Source organism: Carcharhinus amblyrhynchos, chromosome 29 (assembly GCF_965287045.1).
Source record: "Carcharhinus amblyrhynchos chromosome 29, sCarAmb.v2.hapA, whole genome shotgun sequence".
NCBI classification, from domain to species: Eukaryota; Metazoa; Chordata; class Chondrichthyes; order Carcharhiniformes; family Carcharhinidae; genus Carcharhinus; species Carcharhinus amblyrhynchos.
Genome location: NC_137352.1, coordinates 10,876,588 through 10,895,966, shown reverse-complemented (window position 1 = coordinate 10,895,966; position 19,379 = coordinate 10,876,588). Strand labels below are relative to the sequence as shown.

The 19,379-nt window shown below is 43.8% G+C and overlaps 1 protein-coding gene across 1 annotated transcript in view; it reads right to left on the bottom strand.

Moving 5' to 3' along the window:
• sidt2 (SID1 transmembrane family, member 2) overlaps positions 1-19,379 on the bottom strand; it is a 99,380-nt gene that overhangs the window by 26,291 nt on the left and 53,710 nt on the right. The window contains exons 11-18 of the mRNA XM_080214841.1: positions 16,663-16,740; positions 14,803-14,874; positions 8,377-8,492; positions 6,812-6,885; positions 5,822-5,888; positions 3,836-3,909; positions 3,025-3,148; positions 353-470 (exon numbers count right to left, since the gene is read on the bottom strand). Of these exons, the coding sequence (XP_080070967.1) occupies positions 353-470; positions 3,025-3,148; positions 3,836-3,909; positions 5,822-5,888; positions 6,812-6,885; positions 8,377-8,492; positions 14,803-14,874; positions 16,663-16,740 (723 nt within the window). The remainder of the gene's footprint in view (positions 1-352; positions 471-3,024; positions 3,149-3,835; positions 3,910-5,821; positions 5,889-6,811; positions 6,886-8,376; positions 8,493-14,802; positions 14,875-16,662; positions 16,741-19,379) is intronic.

The window sequence follows — 19,379 nt, the reverse complement described above, 5'->3', positions numbered from 1 at the left end:
CTGTAACAGCTCAGTAAGTGACAGAGCAGTCCAAAGTGATTCATCTTCCCATTCTCCTTTCCTCATTCTGAAGAACTGTCATCTTTCCCTTCCCACTCACAGTGACACACTGCCTGGCGCCTCCAATACATGTTGCCACTGAAAGATTACCACCTATTCACTCTGGTTTTTAAAACACGCTTCTCTGCTTGTTTCAGAGTTGCATGGTGGGACGCGGTCAGTTATGGTCATTTGTAATGGACTCTCACCACCAACAGAACAGCCTGCACACAGAGCCCGATCCCAGCTCTTGCTCCTGAACCAGAGATGACATGGGAATCCTTAACGATGTTACAAATAAGCGCAAACTCACCAAACTGGAAGTTAGTGTAGTTCGGGCACACATGGTAACAGGCACTCAGCAGTCCTTCCATCATGAGAGCAGTCCCCATCGCATAAAACAAACCAAAGTGCTTAGGGATTCCACACTCCTGCAGAGACAGAGAGAAGGACAATTACAATATTGTTCCCAGTTATATTAGGTCTGCCACTGGATTCTTCTTCTTTTATATTTACACTTCATAAAATCATAGAATCCCTACAGTGCAGGAGAGGCCATTCACTAATGTCCTTCAGGGAAGGAAATCTGCCATCCTTATCCAGTCTGGCCTACATGTGACTCCAGAGCCAGAGCAATGTGGTTGATTCTCAACTGCTCTCGGGACAAGGGTAATTAGGGATGGGCAATAAACGCCAGCCAGCTGGTGCGCCCATGTCCCATATAAAAAAATACTCAATGCAGCGAGTCTGCACTGACTCTCTGACAGATCATCCCACCCAGGCCCTATCCCCATAACTCCCTACATTTACCCTGGCTAATCTCCCTAAGCTACACATTATTGGGACACTAAGGAGCAAATATAGCATGGCCAATCCACCTAATCTGCACATCTTTGGCTCACTGGGGAAAAACCACAGCACCCAGAGAAACCCACGCAGACACGGGGAGAATGTGCAAACTCCACACAGACAGTGACCCGAGGTTGGAATTGAACATGTGTCCCTGGCGCTGTGAGGCAGCAGCAGGAGCCACTGTCCCACGTGTCCGTGTGAGTTTCTTCCTGGTGCTCCAGTTTCCTCCCGTAATCTGAAAGATGTGCTGGTTAGGTGAATTGGCCATGCTAAATTCTCCCTCAGTGTACACGGACTGGCGACTAGGGGATTTTCACAGTAACTTCATTGCAGTGTTAATGTAAGCCTTACTTGTGACAATAATAAATAAACTTTAAATGCAAACAATTGTTGGCCATGCCTTTAGCTGTCAAGGATCTAGAATTCTCCCCTAAATCCACCCCACATTGATATCTCTTCTCCTTCCCTGAAAATGCTGCTTAAAGCTCTTTGGTCATCTGTTACAGTATTTCCTCAGTGTCAAATGCTCTTTTATAATGCTCCTGTGAAAGATCTTGTGATGGTTTATTAAAGAATCTGTGTAAAAATGAACTTCTATTATTGGGTGGTCATACTATGAGCCTATTGGTTGCTATGTTCCTCTGTGTTTACACCAGTAACAATCTGACAGTGACTGACTGGCTGGAAAAGACTTTGAGACATTCTGAGGTATGTAACGTGCCAGATAAATGGCAAATCTATCCATTGTATTAAATCGAAACATTGTCATGAATTTCCTGCATCTCTTAGTTTAAAAACAAATGCTAACCTATCCATTTTAAAATGACAGCCAAAATAATTTAACACAAATACATTCACTTGATAGTATCGCAAAGTATTCATTCATAGAAACATAGAATCCCTACAGTGCAGAGGGAGACAATTTGACCATCAAGTCGACACTGACCACAATCCCACCCAGATCCTATCCCCATAACCCCATGCATTTACCCTAGCTAGTCCCCCTGACATTAAGGGGCAACGTAGCATGGCCAATCCACTTAACCAGCATATCTTTGGAGTGTGAGAGGAAACCCTTGCAGACATGGCAAACTCCACACAGACAGTGACCCAAGCCGAGAATGGAACCTGGGTCCCTGGCACTGTGAAGCAGCAGTGCTAACCACTGTGCCACCGTGCCGTCCACCACTGTGCCACCATTCATTCATGCCTTCATTATTACTGGACTGGATTATTCCAATGCACTCCCATACTCAACCCCCTGTAAACACTGCTTCCCATCTGTCATCTTACAGCAAGTCCTAGTGCCCTATCAACCCCACCCCCCTCAATGACCTTCACAGAATCACAGTCTAGCTATACCTCGATGGTTAAAATTCTCATCCTTGTTTTCAATGCCTCCGTGGTCTCACCCTCCCTATCTCTGCAATTTCCTCCATTCCCACAATCCTCCAAGATCCTTATATTCCTCTAACTCTTGTCTCTTCATCAACCTCGATTTTAATCACCCCAGCATTGGAGGTTGCACCTTCAGTTGTGTAGTTCCCAAGTTCTGGAATTCCAATTCTACACCTCCACCTCTCTAGCTCACACTCTTCCATTAAGATAGTGCCTATAAACTATCACAGAATCCTTACAGTGCAGAAGGAAGCCATTCAGCCCATTGAGTCTGCACTGGCTCTCCGACAAAACATCTTACCCACGTCCTATCTCAACCCCGCATATTTACCCAGATAAGCTCCCTAACTTACACATCTTGGGACACGAAGGGGCAAATTGGCATGGCCAGTTCACCTAACCTGCACATCTTGGGACACCAAAGGGCAATTTGGCATGGCCAATTCACCTAATCTACACATCTTTAGACTATTTCTTTGACAATGTTGAGATCATCCAATCTAATGTGCATCTCAGTGTCATACTTTATTTTAGAATGCCCCATATGAAGCCTCCTGCTTAAGTTTTATTTCATTAAAGGTGCTATATAAATACAGGTTGTTGTTAATAAAGGTAATTTAATGCATATGCAGTCACCTGCATTGTCCACCCCAGCTTGTTCCAAACACAATTAGCCATTTGCAATATCATTAATACAAACCCGAGCGGTAAAGCAAACAGGAAGGTGGTGTGTACCAGTGCACAGATGTCATTCCGCATCAGGGCACGTTTGTGCAGAATTTCTCGCTGCAGGACAATGAGCAGGAAAAGCAAGCCCAGCATCAGGTATCCAAGGTTACTCAGGATATTGTTAAATGCACTGTCAAAGGAAAACACACAATTAACTCCAAATAGGCAAGCACAGGAAAGCAATAAATAATGGGGGAGGCAATGTCCCAGTGGTATTATCCTGAGACTATTACCTGGAAACATAGAAGATAGGAGCTGGAGGAGGCCATTTGGCCCTTCGAGTCTGCTCTGCCATTCATTACAATCATGGCTGATCGTCCAACTCAATAGCCCAATCCTACTTTCTTCCCATAACCTTCGATCCCATTCGCCCTATGTGCTATATTCAGCCGTCTCTTGAACACATTCAATGATTCAATGTTTTGACATCAACTACGTCCTGTGGTAACGACTTCCACAGACTCACTACTCTTTGGGTGTGAGTTAGGTTCATTCGGAAACTAATATTCTGGGGACTTGGTTCTGACACAGCAGATGGTAGAATTTGAACTCAATAAAAAATATCTGGAATTAAAAATCTACTGATGACCACGAAACCATTGTCGGAAAAACCCATCTGGTTCACTAATGTCCTTTGGGGAAGGAAATCTGCCCTCCTTACCTGGTCTGGCCTACATGTGATTCCAGAGCCACAGCAATGTGATTGACTTCAACTGCCCTCAGGCAACTAGGGATGGACAATAAATGTTGGCCAGCCAGTGACGCCCATGTCCCATGGATGAATTTTTTAAGAAGCAGCAGCGGTGCGGTCACTAACCTGAGTACCCCCAGTGGATGAGCACACATGAAATTGTAGTAACAAATGTCTTGATTTCCTGTGATATTGAAAACCTGTTGGATGAGATGATGAATAAATCTGTCAATAATTTCCTGCTGACAATGGGTTTTTGATATTTTGTGTGCGAGTACACTTGAGTCTCTTTGGCCTCCCAATCTTTCCACAGGCTTTGATCAGCAGAGATCATTTATCCATTCGGCTCTTTCCCAAAATTGTTTAGGTGACAACTTGGCATTTGTTGGCGGAACGCTGCCCGACTCAACTTTCTGTCCACAGTTATATTTACATAGCGCCCTTAATGTAATAAAAAAAGCCTGTTCCATCTCACGGTCTGGATACGGAGTCGGGGGGGTACTGACCAAACAGCCAGGTGAGGTGGGTTTCCAGGAGATTTCCAAAGGCAAAGGGAGAATTAATGAGATGAAGCGGTTGAGGGAGGGCGTTCTGGAGAGTTGGCTGGAGGGTCAGTCACTCTGGATGGACAGAGGGGAAGGGAAGAGACACAGGGGTCTAGAGCTGGCATAGATATGGTTAGAAAAGTGGGATACAAGACAGGGGAAACAAAATGTGACGGAACTTTGAGTTGCAATTGGTCAGATTAGTGATGAAGACATTGAGTCTGGAGATGTAAGTGTGAAGTTTTTCTGAGTCCTTACTGAATTAATAGTACAGTAGTGTAAAAGTGTGAAAGTAATGTTGGAGGTCAGTGTGATGCAGCTTTACCCCTTTGACATAATAAACAATTCCTGACACAGACACACTAATTGGCAGTAACACGATTGTCGGGAAATTTCCCCAAGTTATCATTTCAGCCTGTGCTGGTGCAGACATCACCAGGAACCTCCGACCTCGCCCGCGGCTGGGATTCTCCACTGCTGGTGCAGTGAATTGAGTTTTGGCTAGTGTCAAATTCTCTGTTCTCGCTGGCAGTGAACGAGATCGGAGAATCCCGCCCAAGTCTAAAATTCTCTGGGCTATTCATTGCCTCTATGGACTGAGACTTTGATGAACCATTCTCATTCCACAGCTATGACTGTCAGCAACTTCTACAGATGCACCATAGAAAAAGTGTTCTTTGTGGTTGTATCACAGCTTGGTATGGCGCCTGCTCTGCTCAAGACTGCAAGAAATTACAGAAGGTCGTGAATGTAGCCCAATCCATGAAGCAAACCAGCCTCCTATCCATTGACTCTGCCTACACTTCCCGCTCCCTCGGCAAAGCAGCCAGCATAACTAAACACCTCACACATTCTCTCTTCCAACTTGTCCCATAAGGTACAAAAGTCTGAGGTCACGTACCAACTGACTCGAGAACAACTTTGTCCCTGCTGCCATCAGACTTTTGAATGGACCTACCTTGCACTACACCTCAGCTATGACTGTAACACTACATTCTGCACTCTCTCCTTTCCTTTCTATGAATGGTATGCTTTGTCTGCATAGCGCACAAGAAACAATACTTTTCACGGTATAGTAATACACGTGACAATAATAAATCAAATCACAGTTTCTTCTTTCCTGCTTCTGTGTTGAGTCTGGAGCAAGGGGGAGGAGCAGCCGTCGCAACACTCAGTTCACGGTTGTTTAATTCACATCACTGGGAAAGGCAGGTGTGGAAATCAGCAAAACAAAAAACTTTTGATGATGATCCAGTGGTCCGCATAAAGGAAAAGGTAGTGGACTGATACCCAAAACTGGCCTGGCACACAAACCACTGAGCATCGCTCAGACTCAAGTGCAACATCTAACCGCTGTTGAAAATGTGCATGTTTTCAGAGAATAATAACGGATTTTATTACACAAGAACGTTTGTGAAACAAATTAAACTGCAAATAATCAGGTAACATTGATTATGATACATTTGAGGTACACGTAATTATATATATTTTTTCAGTTTATTCAAACCCAAGAATCTTATCCCCACAAACATAAATGTTTCAGTAAGTGTGGAATTCAACTTCTTACCGTCTGATATGTGATGACCAGCTGAATCACTGGCAGTGCGTAGAAAACAGCGATTGTGGCAATATTCCTGATAAATGAAGAAAATTGTATCATTCTTAAATAGCCAAAATATTCTTTAACCTTCAGAAATTCAACAGAAGTTACACAAACAGGAGACGTTTGTTCTCAGACTTCCCCAACCATTCCTAAAATATACTCAGGAATGCAACATCCCGGAGATACTTTGTGAAATAAACCTCAGTAGAATGTCACACAGAAACAGCAGAGGAGGAGGCTATTCGGCCCATTGTATCTGTGCTAGAATTATCTGGTTAATTCACCCCCTTTCTTCCCCCCTCATAGCCCTGCAAACATTTTCCTTTAAGTATTTACCCAATTATCTTTTAAATGGATGGCACGGTGGCACAGTAGTTAGCACTGCTGCTTCACAGGCCAGGGACCCGGGTATGATTGGGTCACTGTCTGTGCGGAGTTTGCACATTCTCCCCATGTCTGCATGGGTTTCCTTTCATAGTGTGAAAGACGTGCTGGTTAGATGCGCTGGCATGCTAAATTCTCCCTCAGTGTACCCAAACAGGTGCAGGAGTGTGGTGACTAAGAGATTTTCACAATAACTTCATTGCAATGTTAATGTAAAGCTACTTCTGACAAATAAATAAACTTTAAACTTTATAAAAAAATTTTACATCTGAATCTGCTTATAGCTCCTCCCCAATATCTGGCATGGAGCTGACAGCACCAGAAATCCGGTGGCTGGAGACTTGCAGTGGCCATGGCTCCCAGTGGGGAGTTCGCAAAACGGCCTCTGCTGGAGTCTCCCGGCTCTCTGCTCTGATCTGGGAGAATCGTCCCGAGTGATCCAGCTTCCCAGCTGGAATCAGAGCCTTGAAGAGCTGTGGGGAAGTGGGGATGGATGGTGGTGAAAACTGAATGAAAATGAACAACCCTAAACAAATTCTAACAATCCCCTACGTTAGAAACTCGACTAACCAGAAATAGATTTTGTATTTTTTGCTGAGAACTCGCTTGTCTTTCCGGGCAAGGTCAGAGACGTAGAGAAACTTCTGCAGGGACAGAAAGAAAGAGGTGTTTAGAAAGGGTTCGCCGCTCTTTCCGTGTCTGTGGCTGTTGTCCAGGGAGCGGCGAGTGACATGTAGTCACCTCACAGTCTGAAAAATATAAATCAAATGCCATGAGACAACTTTCAGAGAATTAGAAGCAGATTCCTCATCCCACCTCCTGGTTTACAAGAAGTTAGTCACAATCATAGAGTCACGGAGGGAAGTTTCCTGTCCTGCCTGCTACAGGAATCATTGGGAGGGGGGAGACTGTGGTGGTGGTGGTGGTGGTGGTGATGAGTGTGGACCACGTAAAGGTCTGTTGATCTCGGGGGTGCTTCCAGTTTTGGGGCGACTGCAGCCGGAAAGTCCCACCTGTTAAGCTTTACAACAAAGAAAGAGGCCCTTCGGCCCAAGTGCCAGTTGTCCAGCACCTATCTATTCTAATCCCAATTATCCAGAAGTTGGAAATGCGAGACATGGGTTAATAGTCGTTGCTGGGGCAGATACTGGAAGCGGACACAGTAGTGACTTTTAAGGGGCATCTTGACGAATATATGAATAGGATGGGAATAGAGGGATATGATCCTCGGAAGGGCAGAAGGTTTTAGTAATGTTGGGCAGCATGGTCGGTGCGGGCTTGGAGGGCTGAAAGGCCTGTTCCTGTGCTGTAATTTTCTTCATTCTTTGTTCTAATCCAATGTAGGATTTAGTTTAAATGCTCACTGTGGCAGCCTGAGATGGTAACAACAAATTTCAATAAACTGGTGCCAATAATAAGTGTCGGAGTATCATTAATCATAGAATCCTACAGTGCAGAAGGAGACCATTTGGCCCACAGAGTCTGAATCCCACCCAGGCCCTATCCTCATAAGCCCATGTATTTACCCTAGCTAGACCCCCCTGACACTAGGGGGAAATTAAGCATGGCCAATCCACCTAACGCCCACATCGTCGGACTTAAAAAGCTTAATTAAAAGTCTAGCTGGCTCACTCGTCTTTAGAACAGGAAACCTGTCACCAGCCAAAGGCCAACGAGATAACATTTGTCTTTTGAAATAGCTAGATAATTCACGTCTGTTTGCAGGATGGGGATTGTACACCAGGCTTTCCACTGATGGCCAAGAACTTCCCAAGAATGTACCTTAATTAAAAAAAAGCTGTGTTTTTTTTAATTCATTCGTGGGACATGGACATCGCTGGCTGGCCAGCATTTATTGCCCATCCCTAGTTGCCCCAGGGCAGTTGAGAGTCAACCACGTTGCTGTGGCTCTTGATTCACATGTAGGCCAGACCAGATAAGGACAGCAGATTTCCTTCACTCAGGGACATTAGTGAACGGGATGGGTTTTTCCGACAATCAATAATGGTTTCAAGGTCATCGGTAGATTCTCAATTCCAGATTTGTTTTTTAATTGAATTCAAATTCCACCATCTGTGGTGGGATTCGAATCCGGGACCTCGGAAAATTAGTTGAGTGAATTTGAAGACACAAACCTTGGTTCTGATTACATTTTTATCGGAATCAATGTCAGCCAGAGTGTCGTATTCATCCTCCTCAATGGAACTGAGAGAGTCAAGACGAGGTCGGATCACATTTTCTAACGGTCGTTCTGTGGAGGGGTAGGGAAGGTTAACAAAAGGTTAGTGTGCAACAAGCCTTGGCCACAAAATACTCTGCTTACAGGAGAAACCAGAACAAATATCTCCAAAAAAAAAACACTGCCCAGAGCCACAGGGTGTAGTTAGGCAGTACCCTTCAAAAGTACAGCCTCTCGTCAAGGCTAATGTTCCAGGGATGCTAGCAAATCTCCAAAATCTCACTGCCAACAAGTATTTCTTCATGTCCGATAATCGATCAGTGAGCATTGGCAGGCTGTTCGTCTCTGGAAGGCATCACAAAGCAGATTTTGTCCTCACCCAATGTGAACTCCTTGAGCATCAGGTCTGGAATTCTAGCCGATTAAGGCCCTGTCTCTACCCTCCTCTAGGGAACTGAGGTCAATGGCAACTCCCTATCTGCCACACATCAGTGAGCACACCTCAGATTTAAATGGGACTTTCCTGATTTGAAAAGATGCCCCACGTGCCTGATGGAATCACACACCAACTGTATTAATTTTTTTCAATCCTTCATGGGACAAGGGCGTCGCTGGTTGGCCAGCATTTATTGCCCATCCCTAGTTGCCCTTGTCCAGAGGCAATCAAGAGTCAACCACATTGCTGTGGCTCTGGAGTCACGTTTAGGCCGGACCAGGTTAAGAGTGGCAGATTTCCTTCTTTAAAGGACATTTGTGCATTTTTCTGACAATTGGAAATGATTTTATGGTCATCAGTAGATTCTTAATTCCAGATTAAATCCACCATCTGCCGTGGCAGGATTCGAACCCGGGGCCCCAGAGTATCACCTGAGTTTCTGGATTAATAATCTAGCGTTAATACCACGAGGCTGTTGCCTCCCCCAATATTTAGGAATATGTTGAGTCTGTATAAATCATTAACATTCATGAGCTCAATGCTGTAAGCATGTAATGCATGAATATTCATGTGTTTTTCTTAATTTTTCATTTTTATAACAGCTAAAATCCAATGCTGTTCCGGGATTAACTTGCTCTAAATCAGCACTGGTCAATGAGCCATTTCTTTACATTCTATTTTTATGCAGTTGTTAATTAAATGGGTTAACAAAATGAACTTGGTTTGATATCTGCTAATAAGATGCCACCTAAACTCCACCGAGCTTCTCACTCAAATCGATCGCTGAATTGCTGATTCAGAAATGCCATGAATCGACGCACTTTAATATTTTCTCTTGGCTAACAGTTGACAATAAGATCACATTTTAATTCTGTGTTACGATCAAACGCATGAACTGCAAGCTTGGTCTGTAACACGTGCGCCTCATGGTTATCTCAGGGCTGAGATTAGCCCAATTCAGTCACTTGATTACTATCTCCAGATCAGTGTTGAGAAAGCTACATAACATTCTCCAATGTCTGTGAATTAGATCATGACAGATATAAGGCATGCATGAAATGGCATCAACACTTGATTTGAGGTAAATTTAAGAATCCAGTTGAGGAGATCCTTGATAAAACAGCAGACCCTCACTGTAATATTCTCAGGTAGACTGTAACCACTAATATACAATCTTTGAAATACAGGTTTTTGAAAATAAGATGAACCCATTTATTCCAACAAGTCTTTTGGATAAATCAGATCCAACTACCCAAGTTCTTCATAAGGGTTGTCAGAATGTAGACACACTGGGTGGGACTTTCCAGCCACTCTCGCCCCAAAGCCAGAAAATCCTGCCCGAGGTTAACAGACCTTTGCATAGTCTGCTGCCCCCCACCCGCTACGATTCCCTTGGTGGGAAAATTCACCCCATTGTCCTAAAGCCCCAGCTTCCAAGCAGCTGTTTAGATCAGAAGAGAGTTAATGCATACTTGAGTTTGAACTAATCGGGAGGGGGGGGGAAAATGTCATTAAAATGATACGAGTTGTCTTGGCTAACAAAATGAAGGTGTGTCCTCTTTGGGTGGATAATCCTACACGTGTTCTTCTCATTTCATCATCTTTCTCAACTGCTTCCCTCTCCAGAACCCAACCCTCAGGTAAAATCTGCTCTAAACATCCACAATAATGTTCTTTCCCATGAATACCCAATGGGGAAAATGTGATACATGTAGATTGGGGTGTGTGCTGCACCTTTAAGAGTGTGGGTCATGTGACCCTGGGGGTGGAGCTCAGGGAGTCAGTTCAGGATGGACTGTGGAACAGTACACTCCTTCAATAAAGAGCTCCCATTGTTAAGTCTTGAAGGCCTACCTCGTGGTCCTTCATACACTCTGCATTGTGACAACCATGCCTAGTATTCCCACTGACTTCTTTTACCATTGCACCATAGAATCCCTCCAGTGCAGAGGGAGGCTATTCAGCCCATTGAGTCTGCACTGATTCTCCAAAAGAGCATCGTACCCAGGCCCATCCATCCCGCATTATATCCATAGCTTTGTGCATTTAGCATGGTCAATCCACCTAACCTTTGAAGTGCAGGAGGAAACCGGAGCACTGAGAGGAAACCCACGCAGACACTGTCTCCACAGAAACAGTGACACAAGTTGGGAATCGAACCTGGGTCCCTGGCGCTGTGAGGCAACCTTGTGCCCTGGGATTTGACTCCTTCACTACAGCCAACGATTTTGTGAAATCTCTTCATACACCTTGAAGTTTTCAACATAACCTGTAAATGCATGTTCTCTAGAAATGAACCCTTATCAATTTAGCCCACTCCTAATGAGAACATTACACAGAGCGTCTGCTGGATTTACATTCTGGTGTCTTTTCATGATATGACACTTTGAAATCACAACTATCAGTATTTGGTACATAGACTTAGCAGCTTCAACTTTACATACATCAGCACAACCCCACACCAGCTGGTTCCTCATGCTCCCATTCATAAAATCCTACAGTACTGAAGGAGCTCATTTGGCGAATCAAATTTGTACCGACCACAATCCCACCCAGGCCCGATTCCCATAACCCCACACATTACCCTGTTAATCCCCCTGATACTAGGTTCAATTTAGCATGGCCAATCCACCCAACCTGCACATCTTTGTACTGTGGGAGGAAACCAGAGCACCTGGAGGAAACCCACGCAGACACGGGGAGAATGTGCGAACTCCACACAGACAGTGACCCGAGGTCAGAATTGCACCTGGGTCCCTGTCGCTGTGAGGCAGCAGTACTAACCACTGTGCCACCGTGCTATACACACACACACACACACACACATACACACACGTTCATATGATGCTTACTTTAGCTTCTTCCCCTCCCATCACTACCTCTTCCTGCCCCCATCTCCCTCACATAAATTCCTCTCCTGGTGTTCACTGGATAGGGTCCCACGAACAGGTAGTGGACACTTACCAACATCCACAAGCAGACACTGAACATCACCCAGCAATTCCTCTTCAAGAGAACTTTAGCCCTTACATGGTGTTAACGCACAAGCACACTTTCCGGAGAAGTAGATGGGCTAACAATCAAGCCCTGGCCTAGTCCTGGGATTAAAAGCCCAGCTAACTCAACACTATTGTAATCTTTATCTCCAGCTGGAGACAAAGTGTATTTTTAACTAACACCCCAGTCTGGTATAACTTTAAAGTGAATAGATAACTCCCAAACGCAACAGCTGATTCCCCACGTGAAACTGCTGAGTCTATGTTTCACAACATGACAATGGCCAGTAACGATTAAAAACATTTGGGACGTGTCGATCAGATCTTCAGCGTGCAGTGATTCTCTTGTGATTCTGTTCGCGGTTAAAATTTTTTATTCTCTTTTTAAAAGACACTACCAATATCGAAACCTCGCAGACGAATACGGAAGTTCTGTCCTTTGAACTGGTCTTGCCCTATTGAGTGAAAAGTAATTGGATGGAATGTTAAACAGTGGGTTATAAAGAGAGTGACTTGGTGAGGGGTTGGGTGAGGGGAAAGATTTTGGTTACTGAAATGTTTTTGACACATCCTTGCAAGCTGATAAATTAATAACCTTACCTGTGACTCAGGTGGTTTTAGCATCATCTTTCTATAAATGCCACTAACTCCGACTACATTAGTCCAATCGCCTAAGTGTGGCTTTCAGACCCATTTCTTACCTCCTCTTCCTCTCTGTCTTGTTCCTTGATTCGTATTTTGAAATCTCATGAGATATATCCCCCCTCCCCTTCCTCCCCCCTCTCCTGCTCTAGGTCAGTCTCCACATTTGATTTGATTTATTATTGTCACATGTGTTAACATACAGTGAGAAGTATTGTTTCTTGCACGCTATACAGACAAAGCATACCATTCATTGAGAAGGGAAGGAGAGGGCGCAGAATGCGGTGTTACAGCCATAGCTGGGGTGTAGAGAAAGATCTGTTTAACATAAGGTCGGTCCATTCAAAAGTCTGATGGCAGCAGGGAAGAAGCTGTTCTTGAGTCAGTTGGTAACTGACCTCAGACTTCCAGTGGGAAGGTGGGAGAAGATGGGAGAGTGTATGAGCTGGGTAAATGGGGTTCTTCACTACGCTGGCTACTTTTCAGAGACAGCGGGAAGTGTAGGTAGAGTCAATGGATGGGAAGCTGGTTTGTGCGATGGACTGGGCTTCGTTCATGACCCTTTGTAGTTTCTTGCTGGATTTAGCTGCTCTGTAAAACTACACAGGGGAGGTGAGTGCTTGTCTGCATTACATTGGAACCATTACTACAGTGAGAAAAGGAACTTCTCCCTAGTGTGATCCAACAGTCATGGGTACAGACAAAACAGCTTCCACTGACTGTTTTCGATTCAAATTGTGAAGAACCTTGTGATAAAAACACATCCTTCAAAATAATGATAAATAAATTATAACAGCGTTGGATCAAGCCTGGGTCCACTCTGCAGATGATGTGATGGGGCCTTTTATTGATCAACTCTACAATGACCTGACCTATCAACAAGTAGTCATCCCAGCCTGCTGACCCTGACTGGATGTATTTTTGGAATATTTAAACCTGCCCAGACAATCTACTCATTTCCCCCATTTCCATTTGTCGGACGAAGACAGATTGAACAGTTTAGGCCTATACTCTCTGGAATTCAGAAGAATGAGGGGAGATCAACGTCAAATTTCAGTAGATCCATAACTTCAGATTTCTCTGTTCAGGCCCTGCCGAGATCAGGTGAAGCAGAATTTTGTTATTAACCATCACCTTCACTAAATCTCTGCTGCGTTATTTAGGTTGGCAACTTTGAGGGGGTGCAGAGAGAGAGTTTATGAGTCAAAACACAATCCTGTAAAAGTCAAAATGGCTTCAAAATAAATAGAAAGTAAATGCATTAAGACATTAATGGCAGTACCTAGAAGAGAGATTCACTAGTTTAGGCCGATACTCTCTGGAATTTAGAAGAGGGGAGATCAAATTGAGATATCCAAGATGATAAAAGGTATGGATAAAGTAGACGTGGAGCAGATGCTTCCTCTTGTGGGACATTCTAGGATGAGAGGTCATGGTTTGGGATAAGGGGCAGCAAATTTAAAACAGAGTTGAGGAGAAACTACTTCTCCCAAAGGGTTGTGAATCTGTGGAATTTGCAACTCCAAAGTGCGGTGGATGCTGGGACAGTGAGTAAATTTAAGGAGGAGTTAGAGAGGTTTTTAATTGGTAATGGGTTGAAAGGTTATGGGGGGAAGGCAGGAAAATGGGGATGAGGAGCATATCAACTATAACCGAATGGTGGAGTGGACTCGATGGGCTGAATGGCCTATTCTGCTCCTATATCTTATGAACTTATGAACATACCCAGAAATAATTATCCAAAGTGTTCGAAGAATAGGGAAAAATACATAAAGCCGTGATTTTCCTTCTTCCCCACTGCCATCAGACTTTTGAATGGACCTATCTTGCATTCAGTTGATCTTTCTCTACACCCTAGCTATGACTGTAATGCTACATTCTGCACTCTCTCGTTTCCTTCTCTATGAACGGTATGTTTTGTCTGTATAGTGCAAAAGAAACAATACTTATCACTGTAATATTAATACATGTGACAATAATAAATCAAATCAAATCAAATCGAAGTTTTGCTTGCAAGAACTTGAGAGAAACGGGAATCAGCCCCTCACACCCATTCCACTATTCAATAAAAATCATTGCTGATCTTTGGCATCAACTCCACATTTCCTATTTTCCTGGATCCCCTTAGTGCTCAAAATATTAATTCATCTTCTATCCTTGAAGAGTGCTTGGAGAGTTGGCAACCAAAATGGATGATGATTGAACTGATTTAGAATGCTCAGTGAAACGATCTGAGCCAAACTCTGTATCAGCTGAACTGGGTCGTGTACGGAGACGTTACGATGAACAATCTGAGTTGACAGCTTACCCATGTAACCATAGGTAGAATCCGACTCCATGCTGTCCGTGATTGCCTCAGATCCAAGAATGGAGCCATTCTCTGCAATAATCAATGAAGATAAAATCAGTTAGAATTATATTGACAACACTGAAGCAGGCCATTCGGCCCAGCAGAACCATGCTGACTGACATGAGCCCTTCTCCACCTTCTTCTGCTAATCCCATCAAAATATTTGTCTGTTCATTGCTCCTCATGTGATTACCCTTAGTAAATATCCCTTTACTCTTGTCCCGAGTCCCAGTGAGAAGATACCAGGATAGAAGCATTAGTATATATTTTTTATTCTACCAGGGATGTGGCTGTCAGTGGTTAGGTCAGTGTTTTTAATGTCCAGCCCGAATTGGCCTTGAGAAGGTGGTAGTTGTTAGAATGTAACTGGTGACAACTTTGTATTGGATGTAATGTGACCAATGGTAAAAAGCTGTAAGAGTCAGCTGACCCAGTAAGCCATGGAACCAATTACAGAACGATGTGATGGTCAGCTGACTCACTATAAATAAGAATCTGTTGGGAACTATGGGGAACTTGGATTGGCCCAGGACGAGGTCCCAAGTTTGGAGTAATGAAGTTTCTTTATTCAACCCTTCCTTTGATTTATAAGTTGGAGTAAGTTTTGTTATATTTTTATTGTCTGCATTTGAAGACTTCCTTCCGATGAAACAGTAGTGAGTTACTGTCTTGAACCTCTGCCCATGTGGTGTGGGTATACCCACAGTGCCGTTAGGGAGAAAGTCCTATCTATCTATTCTTACCTTCTGTATGACAGAGAAAAATTCAAATAGATTGTTGCATCTTCTGGTGACAAGGGCAGTGGTAGTAGACAAAAACAATCCACTCAAATCTCCTCAAAATAATACTGCACCACATGATTTCGGCAGAATATTCGAAGTTGCTCATTAGAAATTGGCAGCATTTAGGATGAGACTCAGATTTTATAAATCTATTCTGCAGATGTTATAGAGTCATAGCAATCCAGAGGCCTGGACTAATAATCTGGAGAAATTGATTCCAAATCACGTCACGTCATTTGGAGAGATTTAATTCAGTTTGGGAGTGAAGAGGTGGTAAGCAGCTGACTGGTTCACTAATGACCTTCAGGCAAGGAAATGTGACTTCATTATCCTGTCTGGCCTCCAGTTCCACACTTAGTCTGAATGGGCCTTAAAAGCCAGAGCTGTAGCAACCCCACTGCTGGGAATATGTCTCAAGGACAGAGGCAATCACTAACTTCTTGGGGCATCTAGGAAGGGCAAGAATTGGTGGCCTTGCCAATGAATCACACAGTGCAAGCGTTAGGGATCAGATCAGAAATTCCAACATATATTATGAGTTAACTTAGATTCAATTTTTGTTTGATTTTGGCATTAGAACCACCATTCACTCCGGATGTGCTCTGATTGACCCACATGACAAAGTATAATTCTTAACAGCTAGTTGTCTCTATAGTTCCAATTTAAGCAATATTCCCCACAGACGTAAATTTCTCTTCAGAATCAGTTGGCACAAAACATGCTTACACGGGTGCTAGAGTCTCAGCCTATTAACATCGCCAGATAGAGATACAGAAAGATGCATGCCTTCTGACTCCCATACAGCAGCCTCCAAAGATCTATTCTCAAACTTGGAGCATGGATTAGAAAATCAGGGACAGAAATCACCGACTGTGGTAATTGGAAAACAATGCATTTCAAATTGGGCATGTACCTTCAGCCCCCATCTCGCCTCATCACAATGACATTAAAGTGAGATACTGCAGTGGGAGCACAGCCTCCAAAGTCATGCCCTAAAATATTTCACATTAATACATTATTCAATAGCTGGTCTTACCAAAAGAGCCATAGCTTTGGCACGCTGAACTTCCAGTGTAGAGATCAGGGCTCTGGGGAGTGTAACTGCCAGCTGAAACTGAACAGATACTGGGTTTTAATAAATTAATCAGAAGATCACAGAACAGTAATAACATGTGGAGATGATTTTGCATTCCAACCATTATCTTGCAATTGTGCCTTTGTCTATATATGCCGTGTTTGTGAAACCTACCTCTCCACTCACCTGATGAAGGAGCAGTGCTCCAAAAGCTCGTGATTCCAAATAAATCAGTTGGACTTTAACCTGGTGTTGTGAGGCTTCCTACTGTTACAACATGGAGGAGGCCATTTGACTCATCATGTCTATGCTGGCCCTGTGAAGGGTCAATGTACCCAGTGCCAGTCCCCTGCCTTTCCCTTATAGCCCTGTGATTATTTTAATTTTCAGATAACGATTCAGTTCTATTTTGAAAGTCTCGATTGACCTGCACCCACTACACTCTCAGGCAGCGCATTCCAGATCCAAACCACTCACTGCGTGTCCCCATTGCTTTGTGTTTGCCACTTACCTTAACCTGTATCATCCTTTCTCAATCCTTTCACCAATGGGAACAGTTTCTTTCAAAGGCCTCGTGGCTAAGATCAAGCGTTGAATCAAGCCCAAGATGGGGTGCAATGCCTGATCTTGTTAGCTTGTTCATGTTTGGGGTGGCACAGTGTTTAGCACTGCTGCCTCATAGCGCCGGGGACCCGGGTTCAATTCTGGCCTCAGATGGTTGCTCCCGGTCTACTTCACAGTGATTCTGACTGGCTACACACTTCACTCAATCACAAAAGAAAAACATACAATTCGCCTCCAGTGTTTTAATCCAGTTCAAATCAATAATATAAAGATTGTCTCTTTATGCTGACTGAAAATATCCAGCAATGAAATTGATTTTCAGTAGTGTCATCAATCAACGATAGTGACTTGATACCAAGAGAAAAAGCTGGAAAATCTCAGCAGGTCTGGCAGCATCTGTAAGGAGAGAAAAGAGCTGACGGTTCGAGTCCAGATGACCCTTTGTCAAAGCTAAAAGGTGTAGAAAGGGGGAGATATTTATACTGCAAACTGAGGGAATGAAAGATGAATCATAGCCACAAAAACATGGGGAAAGGCTGCTAATGGCAGCCCATAGAGAGAATAGAAGGTGTGAATGACCAAACGGCAAAGCAACTGGTAAACCGTGACAGGTGAAAATGTGGGGGGGAAGGGAGGGGGGAGTGGTTGGGAGAGAGGTAAAATTTAGAAAAAAGGGAGAAAGGGCAAGCAAAGGGGGAGAAAAGGTAAGAAATGGGAGATAAAATAGGGGGAAAGAGCGGGGGGGGGCGGGGGTAGAAAAATTAAGTAAAATGAAAACAAAGGGGTCAAGCTAATCATCTGAAATTGTTGAATTCGATGATGAGACTGGAAGGCTGTAATGTTTCTAGCTGGAAGATGAGATGCTGTTCCTCCAGTTTGCATTGATAGTGAACCGATCACCTCTCCTATGTCATACCCAAGTTACTTTTACCGTCATTTCAATGAGAAAGAGATGTGGTCATGGCGTGTGATATGCCGCAGGTTAAATTTTGCCTATCTTGCATTGTTGGTGAAGACCGCTCGGATCGAGGTTGGAGCATTCCTGATTCAATATGGAATGGACGCACCCTACAAACTGTCCCTTAGCGTGGGACTAACTTGACAAGTGAATACAGAGGGCCAAAGTGTGGCTGGTACAGGAAATGGAGATATCTCATAGCAACATCGAAACTACAAGCAGTATTAGGCCACTTGGCCATACGAGCCTGCTCTGCCATTCATTTTGATCATGGCTGATCATCGAATTCAATATCCTGATCCCCCATTTCCCCCTATCCCTTGATCCCCAAGAGCTATATCTAATTTCTTCTTGAAATCAGACAACGTTTTGGCCTCAACTACTTTCTGTGGTAGTGAATTCCACAGATTCACCACTCTCTGGGTGAAGAAATTTCTTCTCATTTCAGTCCTAAAAGGACTTATCCTCAAACCATATCCCTAGTTCTGGACACCCCCCACTATCGGGAACATTCTTTCTGAATCTACCCTGTCAAACCCTGTGAGAATTTTATAATTTATAAGTTTCTAGGCAAAACAGGTACTGGGAAAGCTCCTTTAGGTTATGGTTGAGGCCTGTCATTATGGAGAGATTTCCTCTGCAATTAACCTGACCTGGAAGGACTTGAGGCTGGCAATGAGGGTCCAAAAACAGCATGTTCACTACTCCCTAGCATTACTGGAGTGCAAAAAATGTCTGACAAGAAAAGGCATAAATCTACTACATTGTAAAAAGGTGGCATGGTGGCACAGTGGTTAGCACTGTTGCCTCACAGTGCCAGGAACCCAGGTTCAACTCCCGGTTTGGGTCACCGTCTATGTATAATCTGCATGTTCTCCCCGTGTCAGCATGGGTTTCCTCCAGGTGCTCCGGTTTCCTCCCACAGTCTGAAAGATGTGCTGATTCGGTGCGTTGACCTGAACAGGCGCCGAGTGTGGCAACTAGAGGAGTTTCTCAGTAACTTCAATGCAGTGTTAATGTAAGCCTACTTGTGACTAATAAATAAACTTTAACTTTAAGAATTCCGATGTTTAATTTCTAGATTGATCATTAGCATATGACCGGCTCCGCGCTAAGGCAATGAATTTCCTATCTTGTGATCTAATTGGCCAATGAA